This window comes from Tenebrio molitor, chromosome 2 (assembly GCF_963966145.1).
Source record: "Tenebrio molitor chromosome 2, icTenMoli1.1, whole genome shotgun sequence".
Classification (NCBI taxonomy): domain Eukaryota; kingdom Metazoa; phylum Arthropoda; class Insecta; order Coleoptera; family Tenebrionidae; genus Tenebrio; species Tenebrio molitor.
The window spans coordinates 29,834,261-29,850,019 of NC_091047.1; the positions used below are offsets into that span (position 1 = coordinate 29,834,261).

Here is a 15,759-nt window from a genome sequence, read left to right on the forward strand (position 1 = left end):
GTAATTTTCTTTATTTCATCCTGTGTCAAATTTCAATACTTTACGTCATCAGTTTGAATCCGGGAAAACGCAAAAAACGGCCGGACGCCGGTTAAGTGTTGCTATTAGAAACACAAAAGTAACAATCGCAATAACAATTACTCAGGTTTAAGAAATGTTTTATTCAAAACTAGATCTAAATACAAATTAATAATTTAACTATTTCGGCCACAAAGAAGATGATGGGATGCACTTACTTTCTCAGGCTAAAAACATTAGTTCACAAATAAAATAATACAACCATTTAAACCAAATCTAAAAAATGGGCCAGCCAGCATAACCTCTTCCGTAATTTTCTTCACATTATTTTCTGATTTCCATTTACAAAAATGACTAAATAGTTTTTGATACCTTACACCAGACTTGCTACTCTTGCTAGGTATTAACTCAGCACAGGCTTCTGCAGATTTTCTTACAATTTCTGGAGGATTTGCTTTAGAAGTCATTTTGACGCACCAAATTATTTCAACAAAATAAACAATTGCCAAACAGCCGTTGCTAATCATGTTCCAAAAATGTGACTAGATTTGGAGCATTTGTTGAATTATTTTGAAATTAATTTCAATGTTTCTTTCAAACGAAATTTGAGGCAGGATGAAATAAAATACATAACGACATTCGTCCGTGAACTCTTTTTACAGTACTCGTTTCGAGTTTCAAGACTCAGCTCCTTCGTCGCGTCGTCCTTAAACGTCTTACTCGTACTGTAAACTATGAGTTGCCGGACTTATAACGTTAATTACTATTATACATATGTATATTACAATGATAGCTTACGATGTCGTTTAGAATTATCATCTTAAAACTTGCAAAATTCCTAATTTAATCAGTCAACTGCCCATATACAGGGTGATTCATATAGTATCATACAAACTTTAACCGGTGGTAGATTCCAACCCCTAAACACTCTTACAAAAATGTCTAGGTTCTAAGGTTAAAATTGTTGTAGATAAGGCATGTTGAAGAGTGTACTAATATTTTCTCTATAGCAACAATTGTTTGCTTCTATTATGACATTCATGACATTTGTTATGCATTGGACGTAAAGTGGAATAATTTAGCGAAGAGTGGCATTTACTAATAGTGAAAAAACCGATATGGTAATTTTTCCCAATTTTTGATGTATGACTCAAAATTTTGATTCCTGCCACTGGTTAAAATATTTATGAAACTATATGAATCACCCTGTATATTTTTTTAATTATGTAACATGCAGTATTGTCAATCAGTTAATGACTAGAGTTTTGCATATCAAACCTAACTCTAAATCCAGATTATTTGTGTTTTCTTTTGTAAAACCCTTCAATAGAATTGACGGAATTCATATGATACCACGAACAATTGAAATTTTGTTTATATCAGATATCGGTCACAAATTCTGCAAATTCGGGCAAGCTTCAATTGTTAATTTATTGTTGTTGAGTGGATAAAGCCCGGTCAGCTCATTAAGACCCGTCCTCTAACACGCCCACCCCCCAATGTCGAAACCCCGAGCCCCCTCTTTATCAAAATCCACTCCGGGTTAGAAAAGCCCTCCGATATCGATCAAGACCGGCCGGAATAACATTCCGGAGCTGTAGCTCGTGGCGGCATGTTTATTTTTTTTATCAAACTCGACATTCTCCAGGTTCGAGAGAGTCACAGCCAGGAGATAAAGAGCAACCTCACATCCCCGGTGCCGAGATTCTCGGTGACAAGTCTGGAGGCCGGGGCTCAATACCAAGCCGCCCTCTTCTCCTACAACCTGAAGGGACGGAGCGAACCGGTCATCTTACAAGCTGCCACTCTTCGACTTCCTGAAAAGCAACTAACTGCCGAAAAAGGTGGGTATAATTAAAAAGTTCAGACGTTTCGAGGGTTCAATTCGACACCATCGGCTTTAATCTCGGCGAGGGAGGGACCGAAATACGGTTGATAATGACGTTATCAAAATTGGAGAAAATGGGAACAAGCCAAATTAAAATATTAAATAAAACGAGGGCAGATTGTACCCATATTGTTATGGCCGAAAAAGTTGGTTAATTATATTTTTTTAAACAGCGCAATTTTCCGCTCGCTTTCCCCCGCTTCGGGTCTACTTTTTCCGACCATTTTACACAGTGAAATATATATTCTGTTCGTATCAATGAAAATTCAATATTTTACTTATTACTGAAAGTATTCCTTAAATTATAATTTCATATGTTTATTTAAAGGCTGACGGCAAAACTCGAACAAGAACGCATTTCAGATGTGTTATTTGTTTCAGACCAAAAACAATTATTAGATAAATTGTAATTAAAATATTACATGTAAAATCCTACAGGGTCATTATAAATGATTGTCCCATCGTAGGTGGCTGTGCGCTATGTTTTAGGTGCGCCGCTGCGCCTACTATTTAGTTGTTACAAACATTTATAATAACCCCCTACAAGCTTTCTATTTTTTAGTTGTTATGCACATTTATGTTTTCGATAAAAATTAAAAGCTGCATTCCTAATAGCTACAATTAAAATAACCGTTCTGATAAACCCACGCAAGCCGTGCACTCAATGAGACACGACATTAAAAAAATGCAAACAAATTTAGTGTTTTCCATTGGACAAGCAGACCGCATTCTATTGTCGTTCCCAAAGGATCTCGGCGCGTTACACCTAATTAATTTTTTTTCTAAACAAACACAATTTCACGCTTCAGGACTGGGCGCATTTACTCGATGTCATTCTTCTGTTTTTAATTTTTCCAGCCGTCGACAGCTCGAGGGCGCCGTCTGCACTATTTCCGCATTCATTTCGAAAATATTGCCGAATAAAAGCCTTCCTCTAACGTTCCGCCACACTAAAATGAAAGTGTTTATATTAGAGGGCACGAATCCTCTGAAACATTTCCGAGTTCATTTCAGCACTTGCAGACATTATGTGCTGTACGTGAAATTTCTATCAGTGCACCGTTGCAATTATTTTATGAAAGTTTTTTCAATACTCCCGTCTGGAAACTGTAACGAGTCGTATTTTTAATATTTGCAATGGAGCTTTCAAATTGCGACGGCTCGATGCAATATAGTCGCAGCGGTAATGATACTAGTATTTGCAGAGGTATTTTCCTCTTAGTAATGTAAATGCTGCTTTCAGACAACGCGGAAGTTTTCCGGGTACCTAATGGTCGGAGTGTGCAGTAGTGGTGTTTTAACGAGATTGGTATTTGTTTTTATATTTATGTGTCTATAGTGAAACGTTAAAAATTGGGTATTGATATAGTTTATTACCTATTATTTTTTATGACGAGTGAATGTAGTAAAAAATTTAGTTTTTTCAATATCATTAATGTAGAAGCCGCAAATGAAAAGTGGGACGTATACCGAGTTGGAGTGAAAAGTACTGATAATATGCTTATTGCATCATTGAGTAAACAATACCTGCTCGACCAGAACCAACCTGCAAAAATAAAATAAAAGATCAGTGTGAACACAGATGTAACAGTATGTATATTGGGATATAAGGTTAGTAAGTGGATTATAACAGACTCGACAAAGAGTTTGAAAAATCGAAACGAAGTCGAGATTTTTTAACTTCCCAGATTCTGTTATGGTATTTTAACCGTATACAGGGTGGTCCCGATATAACCTTCCAAAAAAATTCTGGGTCATTAGAAGGATCTAACAAGTCCAAAAAACCCCCCTTCGTTAGGTCCAAAATAATGGGGATAAATTAACCCCTATCCACACCCATTCGACGCTGCTGACCACAAAAATACGTACCTACTCAGGAATTAATTGTTGGTGTTTGTAAGGATGACAGTATCTAAGCAACATAGGTACCTGAATCGTTTATGACAAATCTCAAATCTGACAAACTAAATCAAATTAATGACATTTATTGAAAACGCTGTACACTGTGTGCGCTAATTCACCAGCTTATTTAGGTACAAAAGCTGATTTTGTAGACTGCGATGAATGAGTAATAAATAAAGTGGTGTTCCTCAATGTGTAAATAAATGTAGAGGTAGTGTGTGCAAAATTGTGGAAGAACTGTAATAAGAGTATCGTCTTAATTGTGGTGAAATTTACACTTTTCATATTCGTACTTTCAACTCTAACTAGAATATCTACTAACTAATGAAAGGTAAACTAGACTAGAAAAATTATTTTATAACAAATGTTTTGTGTGCCTTCCTTTGGCATTTAAGCACATTTGAGTACGCTGGTACCAATTTTTATAAACAGAATTCAGCATTTCTGGGTTTTTACGAATCTGGTTCGCGGCGTTTGTTACGCGTTTCTGGAGTTGGCCTTTTGTATTTATTTCAACTTCGTATACCAAATCTTTCGTGTGGTCCCAAAAATTAAAATTCAGAGGAGTTAAATGGAGGATCGGGGACGCCATTGTATTGGAATCAGTCAGAACCAATCTCACATAAATGCAGATGTAGCTCCACAAAAGTACAACGAAACGGAAGGACTCCTTCAGGAAAACGCTCGCCGTATGGTCGCCTTGCCGGTCTTGAATTACCACGTGTTTCGCCATAGAGTAAATGCAAATCGGCGTATTCTTGTTCTGTGAATTTCATAACTTTTTGAAGGATTCGCAAATTTTAAATTAAACTTGACAAATGTCATAGGTGTTACAGGTAGCGTTGCTAAAGAAATTGCAGCCAAGTAACCAGAATTACCTTTTTAAAACCTATTAACTCATTAGCGTACAGCAAATTTTGACCAAATTTTCAATTATTTTTATCTGGAAAACGAAAAGACTTTTATTAGAAACTTTTTTTGTGCATGAGTTCTACTCATCGTCACCTATTACTGGGTTTCTTCTGGCAGGTTATATCGGGACCACCCTGTATAATAACGTGTTTCGCACAATCGCTTATACGAAAAGAATTGACTTTGAAGTAATTTTTTGACAGGAGTATTTTGAAGGCATTAATGTCATTAATTACTTACCGCATTAGGACGGTAAGTTCAACTTACAGATTGTATCAACAAAATGGTAAGTAGCTAGTAACAATACGATTTTGCGAAAAGTGTATTTACTTCTCAATTTAATATGTGGAATGGATAATTTGTTAGTTATTAAATACAAAAATAACGTTGGGGTAGCCACTCAACCATACTAATCATTGGCCAAGAAACGCGAAAACGCTCTATACTAAGAATGAAAGATGGGGAGATACAAAAATATTGTTCATTATCGATTTATCTCTACAAAATATTCAAATGGCTTCAAAAATGTTGACAAGAATATTTGTTTTATTTTACTTGACAACTCCTAGATATGTATAGGCTCATGCTGTTCTTCGTATTCCATTGATCACAACTTAACCTATAAAATATAAATTTTAGATTTCATCTAGTTCGAATAGCGAATGAAATATCCGTACTTCTAATGAAAACAATATCCCGGCGCCTCCGCCCAATTTCTTAATATACACAATTACATATTTCATTTTTTCTTAACTACATATTATAACTATGGCGATATTAACTATTTATGCATCAAAGGCGTTACAACGATGATTACGCCCGGAGAACGATGAATCCAGTTCGAGGGCTTTAGCCCGAGAGATGGATATTGTTCGATGGGCGTAATCATTCGGTGACGCCGTGGGGCATACAAGATTTTATTTTTCACAACGTGTTCTTTAAAAGAAAAAGACAAAGAATTGGCATCTTTGTGTACGCTTTACCTACATAAATACAACATCTGGTAGTCTATGAAACAAAAACAAATTGTTTGTTGTGTTGCAATTATGAATTGATGAGGGCGTTATGAATTCATTACGCCCTCTTATTATGCCCCGGTTATTATGGACATCTTTACGTATTTCGTATCCTAGGATTATCCATTCAATTATAGTAAAGTGAAAAATAAAATTTTTTATTTTTCACTTTCGTATAATTGCATGATAACTCCTAGGATACGAAATACGTAAACATGTCCATAACAACCGGGGCATAATACAGGGCGTAATAAGAATAAGCGGGCGTAATAAGAATACGCGGGCGTAATGAATTCATAACGCCCTCATCAATTCATAATTGCAATGATGCCAATTTTTTTTTTTTTTGTGGAACACGTATAGTGAAAAATAAAATCTTGTATGCACCACGGCGTCACCGAATGATTACGCCCCTCGAACTGGATTCATCGTTCTCCGGGCGTAATCATCGTTGTAACGCCCTTGGTGCATAAATTGCTAAAACGTTCGATTCGTCATAATTAAATCTGTGAAACACAAATCTGATCAAACTCAAATGCGAACAGGAATATTATTATTTAAAAAAAAATACAGGGTGATTCTGAAATAAGTTTGGAAAAAAAACTGGTAATTGGTGATGATAACAAGGTTTTTGACAAAAAAAATTTCTTATAAAAGTTTTTTCGTTTTCGAGATACAAATGATTTCGAACAGTGCAATAATAAATACGGGGTGCCATTTGAAAAAAATGAGTTTTTGACATTTTTAGTTCGTTATGTTTAAAAAATCACAGTAGGCATATGCGACTGAGCAGGTTGTTGAGTAAACACTTAGCAAATGCGACAAACATTCAGAAATCAAACAGCGTCAATCATTTTAATTTATGTGCAACGATTTGGAAGGTACGAATTTTCGAAAGGACCCCTGCAATTCGAAATTATGGTAAAAAAAAGCGCCACTGATCAAAAACGATGGGAGATAAGTAAAAACGACCTGTATAAATTTGAATCATAATTTAACATAGAATTCAAAAATAAAATCAAACCGGGTAGGTTCCGTTTAAAAAAACATAACTTTAGTGTTTTTATAATATTGAGACACACTGTATATACAGGCTGATTCACGTAGCCCGTTCATTAGAAACTTTTTGATTTCCCAAAATCATATTAATATGAAAATTGATAGTTGACTATAATCGACTACCCCAAGTTTAAATGAAATATTTTCAAAATGGCGACACTTCCGGAAATACCGGAAATCGATGCCATCTTTGTTTTTTTAAATAGGAAGGCCCCATTTTGACTTCACATTTCGATTCTACTTTAAGTTTTGAGTTTAGTACGTCTGTTTGCCAATACTTATCTGTCATCGTTTTTGACCTATGTCATCTTTTTTGAAAAAAAGTGAGGTTGCAGGGCTTCACTAAAAAATTTATAATTCTTGAACCATCAGAAATAAATAATTTATTTTTACTTTACTGACTTGCCAAAGATTTGGCCGCTTTTTTGCGTTAGCAACGACATTTTTTTATGTTTCATACGCCTACTGCAATTTTTTAAAATTGATAGTCAAAAAATGTCGAAAACTTCATTTTTTTAAATGGCAACTACCGTTTCTGATACTAGATATAAATGTGAAATTAAATTTTAAGGCCACTTTTATTAATATTATGTATGCCTATTTGCAGCCGTTTAGCCGTAATTTCAATTTTTTTAATAAAATTTTTTTTTCATAAGCAATTGTTTTATTTGAATTTTTATTCAAAAATAACATTGCAATAAATATTAGATAACAACAAAATAATAAAAAATAAGCAAATTAACAAAAACATTTTTTAATGTAAATGATTTCATTGAAAATATTTTTTTGTTAATTTGCTTATTTTTTATTATTTCGTTGTTATCTACTGTTTATTGCATGTGATTTTTGAATAAAAATTCAAATAAAACAATTGTTTGATAAAAAAAAAAGAATATTTTACTCAAAAAATCGAAATTACACCAAAACGGCTGCGAATAGGCATACACAATGTTAATAAAAGTAGGCTTAGAATTAAATTTTACATTTATATCTAGTGTCATAAATGGTGGTTGTCATTTAAAAAAATGAAGTTTTTGACATTTTTTGATTAGAAATTTTGAAAAATTTCAGTAGGCGTATGAAACATAAAAAAAATTCACTAATGGCGGAGAAGATCGGCCAGGTCTTTAGGAATTCAACTAAAAAAAATCAATTATTTATTTCCGATGGTTCAAGAGTTATGAATTTGTTAATGAAGCCCTGCAACCTCGCTTTTTTGCAAAAAAGATGACATAGGTCAAAAACGATGACAGATAAGTGTTGACAAAAAGACGTTCTAAACCCAAAATTTAACGTAGAACCGAAATATGAGGTCAAAATGAGGCCTTTCCATTTAAAAAAATAAAGATGGCGTCGATTTCCGATATTTCCGGAAGTGCCACCATTTTGAAAATATTTCATTTGAACTTGGAGTAGTCGATTATAGTCAACTACCAATTTTCATATTAATATGATTTGGGGAAATCAGAAAGTTTCTAATGAACGGGCAATTGCTGCTGAGAATGGTGTTGATAAAGGTACCATTTTATTGCCCAAACAAAAAATCAAACCTATACATACATAACCTTTATTTAAAAAGCGGTGTTTACACAACTCAAATTTTTAATTTTTGGATCTGTTGTTCTGTCATCCTCATCTGTGTACGAGTTTTTTTTTTGGCCAACGATAGTACGTATACTCCATTCTTTATCTTGGTGAGTGGTCTTTGGGAAATTTTCAGCCGTCAAGTTGAATTTAGGGATTTTTGAAAGTTCCAATGGAAAAGTGCGTTGGTAGTTGTTGAAAAATATTCAAATATTACAATAATGTAGGTACTTATAGAGACGCCGCAAAGTCTTTGTATTTATTATTTTCCAGGTTAAACTGCTCATGATTCATATGCACCGAGACCACCCAGACATAACCTCAAACGTGTCATCTTCATATCGCATCGTTTTCTAAAATTTTAATAACTTGCTTGGAAATTTCAAAATATTCTAGACCATCCACACACTTTCCGGTCAAATTTGGTACGGTTTATGGTTTAAGGTTCCGGGTAATTTCTCACACCTAAACTTCTTTGCAATATTGCCCGGCACGGGACGGGAATAATGTTCGGTCGGATTGACCGACGACGGACGCCGATAATTTTCATACCGGGAACGGTTAAATTTAAGAATCGATGTGTACGGCTTAAATATTTACATTTCGCGACATAAGATTGTGAGATTTGGAGATGAATGCTTGACGAAGATTCTGAATCTGAACGACAGCGATGACAGTTAATATTTGATTTACACGACACACAAATTTTGTGGAAAAAGTAAAACTTACAAGGCTACCCATGGCTTGCTTGATCCCACCGACCATTCACCAAGATAAAGAATGGAGTATACCTCCACTATTTTTGCAAGAAATGTATGTGCATTTTTCTTTTTTAATACTGAATAATATACGAAGTGAAAAAAGAAAACAAATTAGAGCAGGCGTTGCAAATTATCGGTTACGTCGAACCGAAATCCAATGCAAATAAGCGTTCAATGCATAAGCGTAGACAATTAGTGGTCTCAGACGCTGCTTTATAATAAATCATACCTCATGCATTTTAGTCGTTGGAATTATAATTGTGCATTTTATTATTATTATCTGATAATGGAGAAAATCTATATAATAAGCAAGAGCAACATTTTACATTCGTAACTCGTAAGAATAGGTAATTTACCAGGATTATTACCAAACGCGACGCCACTGGTAAGCAAATTTTTAGGTGAATGCAATGGTGTTGATGTTAATCTTCAAAAAAGTTTTCGTTTTCGGCAAAGTTTACGGACGTTTCCTGTAATTGTAAACAATAAGAATAAGTGGTGAAATGGGTTTTACCATTGAAGGTAAAACATTAATTAATTAATAATAAATTTTTCGAGGGGTAGGCAACCAATAAAACGACTGTGTTTAGCAATATGTAGCTGAGGTAGCACTCTTGATTTGTTTTCTTATTGATCACTCTGTAGGGCCATGCAATTTTTTGCTGTCGATTCATAATAATTAAATAAATATAAAAAAATTTTATGATTTGCTATTGATCAAAGGGCAGTAGATGTACAAATATTTTTTTTAAATGTCCTAACACTCCACAAAAATATATGTTTCGCTTTAACTGATGCTGGAGATTGTATGTACTAGATACACTTGAATCTTATTATTAATACAGTCTTTTTTGTTCCAAAATTATAGCTCCGAGAATAGATCTAGAACTGGAGACCCTAACAGGTTTAACAGTAATCTCTGTAAAACCATGGTGATTTTAAAAAAAATTCAGTACGGGTCATTCGATTATGCACAAAAATAATAAGAAGGCAGTAAAAGTATTTGAACTGAATCATAATTTAAATTTATTTTCAACAACAATTATTATTCTTGATCGTTGTTAACTTTGGATTCTCGATTCTAAGGCCCACAATTATAATTATTATCATTGAAATTTGAGCTTTCAACTCGGCTACGTTTGATATATTAGTCAGTCATAGAGTACCATTAGTCCCCATGAATTTTCTAGGGGTTTGCAATCGGGTAATCTAGTCGCCCATGAAATTTTTATTGTGTAAATGGTTTCATTATTTATGGACAGTGCTAAAATAATCAATCAATGTAAAATATTTGTTAGGTTATTTTAAACTTGGTTATAATTCATAACTTCTAAACAAAGTCCACAAATCAATACTAAATTATTTATTTCTCTTGTGAAGAAATATGGGTAAACAAAAATAATAACCTTTATTATATCAGAAATAATATTTCTTAACTTAAGTGTTCACTTACATTAGTCGCATAAATAACTCCCTTTTATGATTTATTAATAAGTTGTTCCAAGTTGAAATCTAGTGTTAAAGTTTTATTAAGTTCCACCGCAATGAAGAGTTTTCTTGCTTCACATACTGAAATTTCAGACAACCATCGTTCAGGATTCCGCTTCACACCCATGATGAGCGTGTTAATCGGAATCGTGTCGGCTCTCCTGATTGTGGCTCTGGTGGTGATCCTGGTACTGCGACTGCAATGCACTCACAACGACGACCGCAGGAAAAGACATAAGAATGCGGTGGCTGTCGGGGGAAACATGGAACACAGGGGGTCCACAAGCGGACCGACGTTGAGCGACAAAGGAGGTGAGTAAATTCGTTAAGCTGTCAGTCCTAATGAACAGGACGGATCCGCTTTTAATGAGAATTAGGTGAAATCTAAGTTTTTCAATTCGAGGACGATCCTTCTCTGCGGCTTCGAACATTTCGTAAAAAAATTTAAGTGTTTGCTCTACTTGGTCTTCTTCTGAGACAGGTCCGGTAAATTCTCTTATAACATGCCACTACCGAAGAACTTGAAGCTATCACTACCTCATAGATTTCAAATATAATCTTGAGAAAATTAGAAAATAAAAGAGCCACTTTCATAACTTAATTAAATAATAATAATTATAAAAAACACATATGCGGTTTGCAATCGATCATTGATAAATGTAGGATTTGCGGAACTGAAGGGGAAACCATTGAACACATCATTTCTTCTTGCACCGTTTTGGCTCAAAGCGAATATAAGAAACGTCATGATATATTCGCAAAAATTATACACATGAATTTAGCAGTTAAATTCAACTTATTAAAGGATACACAACCACATTATATTTATAAACCAGAAAGTTGTTTGAAAAATGACAATTACAAATTATATTTTGATCGTACAGTTTTAACTGACATTCATGTTCAGCATAACAGACCAGACATTATTATTTTCAATAAACAACAAAAGCAAGCATATCTTTTAGATATAGCTGTTCCAAATTCACACAACATAACACAGACATACATATAACACAAAAATTAATAAATATTTAGAACTCTCCGTTACTATGAGAAATCTTTGGTGTTTAGAAAAAATTTCGATTTTACCACTTATAATTTCAGCAACGGGAATAGTACCGCAATCTCTTTTTAAAAATTTAAAAATATTGGACTTAGAGAACACATTGGTGGTTAAAATTCAAAAAGGTATATTATTATACTCATGTCATATTGTGAGGAAATTCCTTAACATTGACACAGAACATAAAACACAAAAAAGTCAAAATGTGGAGGCGAGACGCCGGTAATTATGTTGATAAGCACTGCACTATTACTTGATAGTATTATCCGTAATAGTGTATACTCAATTTCATATAAATGTGCATCTAAGCAAGCCATGAAAATCTGATTTTCAGTTGGTAGTAAAGCTAAAGCTAGTGACTCTAACTTTCAAAGTTGCTTGCTCTGCGCGAACCCGATTTGATTAATTTTTTAGTTTTTGTCCATTTTAACATTGCTGATTTCAAAAGCAATGTTACGTCTTTTTACTGATTGAATTAAAGTAATTCTTATTTGTTTTTGTCTTTGTATTTTTACCAAGTAAAGATTTATTGGTCATGACCTTCATAAATGTGACTTTTGTAATGTAACTAAATTAAAGGTGCTTTTACAAATGCACAGCTTACTTGATGAACATTTATATGAAATCAATTATATGTACTCCGGCAAAATTGCCGTGCCGCCGGGTGGTGGAAGGTTAAGTTTTATAATTTATTAATTAAATAATTAAAAAATAATAAAATATAATTATCTTTTTCTTTAGTTGACATGAATTGGACGATATTAAACATTTTTCAGTCAAGTCAAATTGCCTATTAAGTTCCACTCGTGTGGAATATGCCTCATTCCAAACTCGTTACAGAATATACTATTTATTAGCTATCCCTTCTGTAACAATAAGCAAGTATTTTCTTGTCTACTCACATTTCACATTTATTAAATATTTGATTTTTACCTTTTCATTAAGAAACCGGAAAAATATATTTAAGCGTTTTTTGCCCGCATTAAACCCCCATTTCGTAAAAACAAGGCAATTACACTTCGGGAACTTTTATTAGGTACTAAAACATTTATTTTTCTTTTATCATGAACCTTCTGATTCCGCAATGAAACGTTAGCAAAAACTCAAAACTTTTTCTGTTATTAGACAACATCGACCGACATAAAAAGTGGTGGTTTAGGTAATATCAGCAAATGTTCATTTCTTTTGTTTCAGTTCACTTTTATAAACTTGCCTTGCACTCGTAAACCGCTTATATTCCAGAGAGTTAAATATGTACAAAAAAAAAACTATTTGCGAAAATATTCTAGATTCGCAAAAAAATTATTACGTTTTTTAACTATTGTTGGAAAACCTATGTAGTAGGTACTTTATTTTCTGACAAAAATATTCATTATCGTTGTCATTAATATCATTGTTTCTGAAGAAACGATTCATAATTGACAGATAAGCGAAGCTGGGGAAGGACACGGCACTCCGTTTAATAAATTGGTTTCAAAAGGCAAACACCGCCTTGGAAGTCTGTCCCGGAGCTTCGATTTCAGCGCCTCACTCGTCCTGTTAGTTATAAATTATACATTATCCTGTTGACATTGTTATGTATCGCAGGTGGCAGTCCAATATCGAAACACGATTCAAGCGCCGGCGAATGCGACAGCGACGAGAAGAACCCCGACATAATACCCCAGCCGGTCGACACCGACGAGAGTGCGGATTACGTCAGGAAACGACAGCACATTAGCACGATCGAGACGTCCCCGAGCCGGGGCTTGCTGCACCAGGCGGGCAACTCCGGCAGCGGCGGCTACATCGGCTACTGCACACTGAGAAACGGCATGCCCCTGCACGAGCTCGCTGCCCAATCCAAGATGGTGAGCAGGAAGATTTTCAAAAATGGTTTCTGGAACCGTTCCAGATGGTCGGCCAATTTCAGTTTTGTCCGCCTTCCAGTGAGATTTGTCGGGAGATTAAAACAAATACGACGTCGATAATAGGTCAGGATCAGGAAATTAAAGCTGACTCGCTCAAAAAGAAAAAGAACGTTTTCATTTTCTTTAAACTTGTTCCAATTATCTAATCTGTGGAAGGCAGGCGGCGTTCGTGCTACGAACACGAGCGAAACGACCATTTTATTAAATAGATGTGGGTCCCTCGGTCCTAGACATTTCTTGGTTGTCCTAGTTATTAGTTATTACATATTAAAGGCGGCAGAGGGGAACAAACAAGGAATTTAATCCCGACAACGTTGAATTTAATATATACACCTTACAGTCGAATAATTTTGATGACACAGTTGTTTTGTAACTTCTCTCTTTCATTTTACTCCAGATATTATTTAGTTCTTTTTAATTTTATTTTCTGTATTGTTCATTTAAAAAATATTCGAAAACTGAAGAGTTGCGTCTATTTCTATCTTTTGTAAATTCTGAAGAAAATTATGACAGGAGTGGTGCAGAAAATGACGACCGAACCGAACTTCGCGACTGATATCTCCTCTATCCCCAACTTCCCTTTCATCCCCAAGTAATTCTTCTAAAGACGTCTATTCCGGCCGAATTTACCTCCGGGGCAGCGGAACGAGTTGACAAAACAACGGGATAAATCTCCGAATCGAACTTTATCTAATAACAATTTATAGAGAGTGACAGTTATCCTTCGAGAAATTGGCCTAACGGTCTGCTCTCGCTCGAATCACTTATTATCAGAATGATAATATAGTGGGGTTGGCCGAAGCGACACAGATCGCGGCGGGGTGCCGTCGATGCGTACACGTGAGGTCACAGGGGTCGAATCTCGTCCTTGCAAATCGCTCCGAGCTCATATTTTGGTATCCGGAGCAAAGCAAACATCGCTGTTTGTTGACGGCCGATAACAAATGGATGCGCTAATTGCAGGATGCATCCGATGGAGCTTTGCGAAAGTCGCCCATCCAGACCAGGACTTAATTTAAACAAACAAATTTGTTTCATACCACGCGCATAGCCAGAGAGGGAAATGGGATTAAAGCCCAGATACTGGCTGGTTTAGAGGAAACCGGTTTCAATTCGAACAAAGACCTGATTAGTAAATATATACATGGATTTATCAAAAATATAAAGGACGCAAAAAATAATTGATCATTAAAAAAAATTCATACAACTTGTTTTCAGTATTGTGCAACCTTCTATGTTTCTACAGAATCTTTTGACATTTTTAAACTGTAAAATTTTGTATTGTTGTGTGCAGTTTTATAAACAATTTACTATAAGAAATGAAAATTTTAACTCTTGAAATCTGACATTGGTAATACATATTAAACTGTCAATACTATTACAAAATAAACGGGTTTGTAGGAGCAAAAATACAAACTGATAATAATTAATAAATGATTATACATAATATGCTAGTGGGTAATTTACATATAGGAGTGCAGCGAATGATGTACTCTGACGTGTAACAAAAATGCTTTATAGACAACACACAATTTTTGCAACATCATTGTCTCTGTAAGATAAACAAGAAATATAATCTCTTTCAAAATCAAAAATCAATTACCTGTTGAATTATGTTGGCAGAAAAAAGAAATCCCTAGAATAAGTTTCAACCCAACCTCCCGCCAAAATTTGACATTCGGTTTGTCACAAATATGAAATTATAAAAATGCCTCGAAAACCAAGGAAATTTTTAACTGCTAAATTAAAACGAGCGCTCATTAACTACTTAGAAGAACTACGACCAAAACAACTGTCAACAGTTTTCTTTCATAACTCCGCTTTTTTCTGACACTTGCAAACCGTTGTCGGTTGTATTTTCGAGGTAGAATGCAGTGTTGGTGGACTTTTGATTCTGAAACAGATTATAGTACTTCTTATACAGGGTGTTTTCGAAGTATTCTTAAGAATTTTAGCCTAAATCTTCTTAGTAAAATGTTTGTATTAACGGACATAATTGATTGTATATTTTTATTACTACACATCCTTAAATCAGGAACAGACGCCATTTCAGGTTTAATTTTCCCGCCATTCAGTGCGCTAAATCCCTCGGCTCGGCTAAAAACAAAAGGGTAAACACTGCACTGCACCTCTTTCCCATGCGTGTCGCAAACCGCCA

At 34.6% G+C, this 15,759-nt stretch overlaps 1 protein-coding gene and 1 long non-coding RNA gene across 3 annotated transcripts in view; one reads left to right on the forward strand and one right to left on the reverse strand.

Moving 5' to 3' along the window:
- Window positions 1–15,759, forward strand: part of side-VII (sidestep VII) — a 395,213-nt gene that overhangs the window by 369,432 nt on the left and 10,022 nt on the right. For both annotated transcript variants that reach the window (XM_069039626.1, XM_069039624.1), the window contains exons 12-14: window positions 1,667–1,862; window positions 10,722–10,940; window positions 13,279–13,541. In XM_069039626.1, coding sequence (XP_068895727.1) covers window positions 1,667–1,862; window positions 10,722–10,940; window positions 13,279–13,541 — 678 coding nt within the window. The remainder of the gene's footprint in view (window positions 1–1,666; window positions 1,863–10,721; window positions 10,941–13,278; window positions 13,542–15,759) is intronic.
- The window catches only part of LOC138124588 (uncharacterized), a 211,906-nt gene that overhangs the window by 69,808 nt on the left and 126,339 nt on the right, over window positions 1–15,759 (reverse strand). The gene's annotated exons all lie outside the window — the stretch shown is intronic.